Source organism: Anneissia japonica, unplaced genomic scaffold, assembly GCF_011630105.1.
Source record: "Anneissia japonica isolate Jap-2015-1 unplaced genomic scaffold, ASM1163010v1 scaffold694_len1028156_cov167, whole genome shotgun sequence".
Lineage (NCBI taxonomy): Eukaryota > Metazoa > Echinodermata > Crinoidea > Comatulida > Comatulidae > Anneissia > Anneissia japonica.
The window spans coordinates 674,250-681,948 of record NW_022727885.1 but is presented as its reverse complement, the minus strand read 5'-3'; the positions used below and the strand labels follow the sequence as shown (position 1 = coordinate 681,948).

Genomic DNA, 7,699 nt, shown 5'->3' with positions numbered 1-7,699 from the left:
TCAATAATAATGTTGAAAACATATAAAATTATTGTTGTTTTAAGTACATTTCTGCTGATTTCATAATATAAAATGATTTGCATTGCAAAATATTTCTATAAATTACAATATGGTAGTTTTAATTGTGCTGTAAATGATTCTTAAGAAAATAAAAATAAATAAGGTGTCCCCTTAATAGGGATTTTACTGTTAGACCGTCTTCTAATTTTGAATATAATTTTATTTTGTTTGTGATACTGGACACTGGACAAGAAATGGCAAAAACGCTTTGTACAGTAGCATGCTGGATGTCAACAAGCCATCTGCAGCTGCTTTCAATTAACAGTAAGTCTTGATTTGTATTGTCTCAAAAGCAGTAAATTCAAACTTTCAAATATATACAGTACATTTTCTACACAGCAGGCTCACATATTGAACAAAACACAGTCTTTAAGCTATCATTAGCCAAATGCAACATAAAAGCTGAATTTGACTAAATATGTTTTTTTCCAAAATTAGCTACAGTATTTATTTTCATACTGAATTAGCCCTAATTGCTAAATTATGTTTTTGGCTAGCTTAAACTCTGAATACACTTTAATTGAAATACTTTACTTCAATGATTAAACAAGTGAAGTAGCTGGAAAGGGATCATCCATAGTTTCAAAATTTCTACAAGAGTAGAAAACATATTCTTCTCTGTGAACTCCCTCAATTAAATGATTATTGTGAATTTGATAATATTGTTTGATCTCTTTTATAAAAGAATACAGTACAGTATATGACTATACTGTAAACCCCCCCCCCCCTTCCCATTGTGAAAATAAGAAACATTATGGATGGTTTCAAGTTCCAGTTGAGTAGAGCCTAAACTTGTTTTAAGAACCTATGATGTTTACAGTACATCAAGTCACATTTTCATGAATGATTTAATCCAATTACACTGTGTAGATCCAACCCTAACTCCTCATGTGTTTTAACCAGCCTCTCATTGCTAAATTTATTCTTCTGATTTCCGAAATTTCTTTATCTGTACTTCTTGTTGAATTTCAGGCGATGTGAAAGTTAAATGTGCCTTCATAATGGACATTAGCTGTTCCAGGTTAGTTTTCATCCCATACACAGCCCTTTTCCGTCTATTGAACTCGGCGTGTATCAGTTCGCCACCTTGTTCTGCCAGTAATCCGATTCCTACCTTCCATTCCCGCATAAACGGTATTGCGTGATGTTCAAGCATATGGAGTTTGGGTTGAACAACTCCAGGGGCAATTCTCCTGTACTCTCTGGAGAATATCTTTATAGAATTTTCTGTATTGGAAAAAAAATATGTTTACTGTAAACTATATTTGTTGCACTAAATTTTATTCTATTATTTTTTTTTAAATCTAATTTAATGGTACCTTTAGGACTAAATTGTAACTTACCATATGCATCTATTTCTGAATCATCAATGCATCTTGTATGATTTATGCAGGCATGTACATCACTAAACAACTTAAACACAGGAGTAAAGGATTCTCTTATCTTTTTCAATTTGATCTCCAAAAGTTTCTTGTGGCTAGCAGGGCATTGATGCATCTGCTGCTTTAGTGTAATTTCTACACTATCCATAAGCTTGTCTATGATATTAAACTAAAAAAAAAAAGAATAGTTCTTGTCATAGAGATACAGACTACTTGGATAAGCTGTACACATGCAAGGTTATCTTTCTTGTCAGCAGCTATTTGGTGTTTGAAGTTTCCACTTAAGTTGTCGGTGTCAAGTTGGTTTTGTGGCTTTTGATGTCATTTTTGATTTTGAAAAAAAAAAAAATTTTAGTTACATACTTTACATGAGCGATACACATGTTTGCCGACAAAGCTCTTTCCATGATACGCTTGCCTTGGAATTTTGCTTTTTCTAAGAACTTCATCCATTTGTGTGCATAAAGGCCCACTTCCATATTTTAAATCCTTGTTCATAGCAGTTTGCTATAAGACAAAATTGCAATACTCATGATCATTTACAAATTTTCTATTAAATAATTTTTTACATTTATAGTAATATTAAATTCAATTAGCTTACCAAGTCATTAAATTCCTGTTCTTTCAGGTTTATCTGGTGCCCAAGCTTGGAAATTTTATCAGCATCATCATGCTTTACAAGAAACTGAGAGAGTGCATCTCGTAATTCATCTAGTTCCTCATTTATAGAACTGATTTTCTCGGCACAAGCACTACGATTTGCTGCTGATTCTACGATTTTTTTTTCAAAATCTGCCAGATGCTCGCCTAAAGATAATGGATTATTTATTGTTAGTGGAATAACAATACTTTCAATTCAGTCAAAATATGGTGATATGAGTGATAATTTGTAATTTGAACAAATCAAGGACTTTTACCAATTGGGATAGAAGCATCCTCCTGTCTCATATTAAAGATTATCAGGTCTACATTGTGCATGTCTTTCTCCAGCATGTCGTACATCTTTTTGAAAAGACCAAGTGATATATGAAGTGCTGGTATTGACACCTGGAATATATACATTTGTACAAGTAGTTCAGGAAAAATATAATGGAGAATGAAGGTATGAATATTACAGTAGTACTAATATAGTTTGTTTTGACAAACTTTCAAACTGACACTTATTGCTCTAACAATGTTTGCATTATAGTATTGTTTAGATTTTCATTCAACTAATATACCTACCCTGTTTAACTCAATATCTACCATATAAGGCCTGATTACACTGTGGGACACAAGTTTACTTTTTTTGGGGTCACTGCCATGATCAACAAAGCACTTATAATCTTTGTTATAAGAAGTAAGGCATCTTTCGCCTGATGGCTTTTCATTTGTCCTGATATCATCTTGGTTCGAGTAACAATAAATGTAACTGTACTTTCCTGAAAAAAAATTAATTAGATACAAACAAATTAATAAAAATAACTCATCGGAAGACCAAAATCACAAAAACTTCCATGATTTGATGGTGTATTTATTATTTCCAATTATTAAAAGTTACTATCTAAATCCTTGAAACATTTAAAAATAAAACACAAAATGTAAACAACAACATTAAGAATTTTTATTTACCATTTGGTCCCACAAGTCCATAAATTCGACAAAGAAAGTCGTAATCGCTGAAAAAAAACAGGCGGATGTTGTGAGTTCTGCAATCAATCAGATATTTTATCATATAAAATAAAAATTACAGTACAGTACAGTATTTATTTTCTACCAATCATTTTATTGTGAGATACATTAGGCCTCTTTTCAAGGTTTTACAGTATTCAAATAGTAATATTACATACAGTATCCCAATACTGTACTACTGTAGACAGTTGTATCTATTTAAACCATTGTAGTACAGTACATGTACAGCACTGTACTGTATGTCTGGTGGATAATACAACTTTATAACTTACTGTTGTGTTGTTGGGGATGTCCACTGACTTCCATCCAAGTCCATAATACCATCAATAATGAGATTCAGTCCTTTTTCGATGTTAATTGTGAGGTCTGGAGCCTCAAACACAAGGACTACAATGATGTTGTAGAGGGCATTGGGTTTAGCTAAACAGCAAAGTTGAAGTTCAAACTTGGTTGAATTGCCGCCTTTGTCCCCACCAAATTTTAAAAGAATGTCACCATTGTGGAAATTCAACTGTTCTTCTGACCTACAAAAAATATAGTGAGGGTTTGGCATAATATTCTATACAGTACTAAGAGTTACATGTACACTTGTTTTTATACTGGATTCATTTTGAGTATGTTTCTCTTGATATAAAAGTTGTTTTTACAATAATGTAGTACATGACACTAGATTATTATCAATTAATAAATGTAAATAAATAAAATTATGTAAATAATAAAACTGTTTAACATACTTGTCATATTGATTTAAGTAGTCATATAACAGCTGCTTGATCTTGGTTATTCTGACTACTGGCACTTCTTCCAGGACTAAGCCTCCAATGGATGTCGCCCCTTCCCGTTTTACAAACATGTACTCCATTGATTTCATTAAGTAGTCGCCAACAATCTTTTCTTGTAGGGACCTCATTTGCCTTTCCGATGCAAAGAAACCTGGGCAGAATCTGAAATTATATATTAAAATGTAGCAAGAGAATATTGTGAATTCCATAACAACAAGTTACTGTACCTAACTGTATTATTACCTGAGTTACTGACAAATTGTTGTTTTTCTAACTATTATAATTATTGTAATAATATGTTTCTTAATTAATTTCTTAATACTTTTATTTTATGTTAATTTCTTTGTACTGTATTAAAATTGAATGAAACAAACTTTATATTATGTTACACTATATTGAATTGTTTTATTTACTTGGGATTTATTAGATGATAATGCATTATCAATAAGTATTATTTTACCTCCGTAATGCTCGTTGCTGACTCCAATTAATTTTGCAAGCATTCATTACGCCTAGGCATCTCTTTGCATCCATTTTCTGCTCTTTAATATCGGAAATCGCCTTTACTGTTTCAGTTTTTGATTCTGTAACCATCTTTAGTGGCTGGATTTGGTAGAGCAATTTTAGAATATTTATGTAATGGATTGATCAAATTTTATACATAGTGAAAACCAAAAAAAAACAAAAAACAAAAAACAAAAAAAAAAACAACATGTAAATCCACAATAAATTGTCAAAGTTAAGTAATATTATTTTTGATAAATATACAGTAATTAATATTAAAATAGAAGTAAGCTGATTTGAATCTTACCCGTCCATGAGTTTTTATTGACAACTTTCCATTAGATACCTGGGTTTCTCTGTGTACTAATTTATGAGCTAAATCTGTGAGTTCAGTTGGACATATGTGGTTTTCCGCCCTGGCCTCTTCAATTTCCTGAACAGCGTTTGGGATTTTGAAGAAGGCTTGTTCCTTGTTACTTTTACAAATATGGTTAATTGTTCCATTTAATACGAGTTGCTCTTTACATTTGCGACACTGAAGTGGAACCATTGTTAATGTATGCTCAATTATTTGAGGAATTTTGTTCAGATCTTTCTGGCTAAAATTGTAACTACAGCAAAAGCATTGGATTGATGACTTGCGAATTGCTTTGAATAGTTTATTTATGCAAAAAACACAAAAAAAATGATCACATGGTGTCTTCACACTATCCAATGACAGAAGTTTATTGCAAATGTTGCATTGATACTCTTCATCTGCTTTGTGCACAATTTGAAACTGTTGGTTAACCGTAGCCAAAGCAGAGAATGTTTCAAAAGTGCCACTTTCACTTCTTGGATTAGAGTTAATCATAAACTTCTTTGGTCTGGGACCTGGTCTTAATTGATTTGTATACAAGTAACATGTTAAACAGAACTCTTTGTGTGCTGTAAACTCAAAAGGGGTAATCTTATGCTCTTTGCAATAACGAGAATGACATGTGGAGCATAGTGACTTTGGATTGTTTTTATTATTAATATCATAAGATGCAGGCCTGTTGTTCATCCAAATTGTATTTCTCATCGTTCACCTTGATTTTTTTTCCACAGCAGAAACAAAGAAATGATAACGCCTTTTCGTGAAACTCCATTCTGCAGAAAAAAAAAAAAAAAAGAATGATTGCGACTATACAGTATATATCTGTGTATAATAAATAATATATGTATCTACATGAATGTCTTTATTTGACACAATACAACACTGATTTCTGTAGGCTAGGTTTGATACAACTAATTTTTGACTGAATACTGTAGACTACAGTAACAGTGTTTAAGTTATCATTAGCCAAATGCTAATAAAAGCTGAATTTTGCTAAATATTTTAATTCAAAATTAATTAGCCAAAAGCTAATGGAATAATTATTATTCCTAGGCCTAGTAGCCTATGGCTATTTAATTTTTGGCTTATCACTTCTATTTTCATAGCAAATTACAAATTGCTAAATACTGTTTTTGGCTAGCCTATTAAACCTACTATAATGGGCCTTTGTTTAAATAAATAAATAAATAAATAACTTAACTAAAAATAACTAGGCCTAGGCTAAAACCTAGGCCTAGGGAGGACCGTGCATTGACGCCCCATTCAGCGCGTTCATCCATACGCCTATCGTTATCGTAGCCTACCGATAAGCCGATCGTATCGAAAAAGGCAGGATACATTACGGAAAATTATTCATTGTTTTTTCCATCACAATAAAACTAGGACCAATGTAATCTTATAATATTGATGTATTTTGTAGTAATTATTGTATAACTCGAATAATATTTATGTAAACAAAACAAGTGAAAATCTATGGATGATTTTTTAGCTTACGTTTGTTTACTATTTTGTGGCGCTGTTGATTGTGTAGTTTTTTCTACTTCCGCATTCACTCCTGGTGATTTATTTCAATAAATTAGACTTTATGATAATTTATTTACAATTTTACCGTAATTCCTCCGTTGAATAGTAGGTTATTAATAAAATGTATGTAAATTTGAATCACAAGGGCGATGCATGATATCATAATCTTAAGGAAACTTCGACTATATGCTGCTTCCAAAATTCGCCGTTTTCCAGAGATAGCGCAAAAAAAATCAAAGCTCGCGCGGTCTTGCCAATCCCTGATGAGCGTCGTCTGCTAACACTGAGGGCGCTGGACTTTTTCTAAATTTTATACGTAGACTGGAACAGCTGTGGCCGTGGCATTCATTTTCTCAATAATGCTGGCCAGCGCCTCGGGGGATAGACACGAGTACTTGCTGTCTGTGTGCATACACTTTCCAGATGCTGAATCTTCTTTTCTGGAAGACTTAACGTCATCTCTCCGGAATATATTATGTGCATGCCCTAAATATCGTATTCGCCGACCTGAAACCAGTTGACACTTCTCCAACTTCACTAACAATTCTAAGTTCTCCAAGAGCCCCAGAACGTATTATTTCCGGGCTAAACACTCGTCCTGCGTCCTGGCCACTAAAAATATATCGTCCAAATATATATATTTCATTGCCCGTTGTCGGAAATTAGACATCACCGTCTTCATCAACTTTTTGTAAACAGACGTGGGCCGACTTCAACCCGAATGGGAGGACTTGAAACTCCTATAGGCTCTCGCCCCATTGGAATTGCAGATACTTTCGATGGCTCTTGCAAATCTGCACCATTAAAAATGCATCCTTCAAGTCTAGTGCTACCATCCAACTGTTGGGCTGCACTTAGCTGCTTGAGCATGGTCAGAGATCAGGGACGTATCCAGGGGGGGGGAGCCGTGGGAGCCGCGGCTCTCCCCCTTTGTACACAGTGTTAAAATTTTAAAGCTTATTCTTGAGCCAATACAAATTCTTTCCTGGGATCACTTAAAATGAATACTTCTAAACATGTAAATATGCATCAGTACACGTTATACATAGGCCTAATAGAACACATAAGCCTAAGATTAAAAAAAAATCTTAAATCCATAAATCTCAGGCCAGTTACTTTAAGATAGAAATGCGATACTGTGGTTAAATTTCGTTTTTAACCTTTTGCAAGTTTCTTTAAATGTTTGTTTAATAATACTACTACTAATAGTAATAATAATAATAATAATAATAATAATAATAATAATAATAACAATGATGACGATGACGATAGTAATAATTTATATTAATATTAATAACAATAAAACGTGAAGAAAATTGTGCTAAATGCGAAAAAAAGTTGTGATTTGTTGATCATAATATAGTATATATAGTTAAAGCTTAGTAAGCTATAATTAGGCCTAAGTTGTCCTGGATATT

General features: G+C 32.7%; 1 protein-coding gene across 1 annotated transcript; it reads right to left on the bottom strand.

Annotated features, from left to right (window-relative positions):
- Positions 1-366: 366 nt before the first annotated feature.
- On the bottom strand, positions 367-1,939 carry LOC117113857. Its single transcript, XM_033257309.1, has 3 exons — positions 1,806-1,939; positions 1,404-1,611; positions 367-1,287 (listed from the first exon to the last, which is right to left on the bottom strand). Exons 1-3 carry the CDS (start codon positions 1,893-1,895, stop codon positions 980-982), a joined length of 606 nt encoding a protein of 201 aa, XP_033113200.1. The 5' UTR covers positions 1,896-1,939; the 3' UTR covers positions 367-979.
- Positions 1,940-7,699: the final 5,760 nt, after the last annotated feature.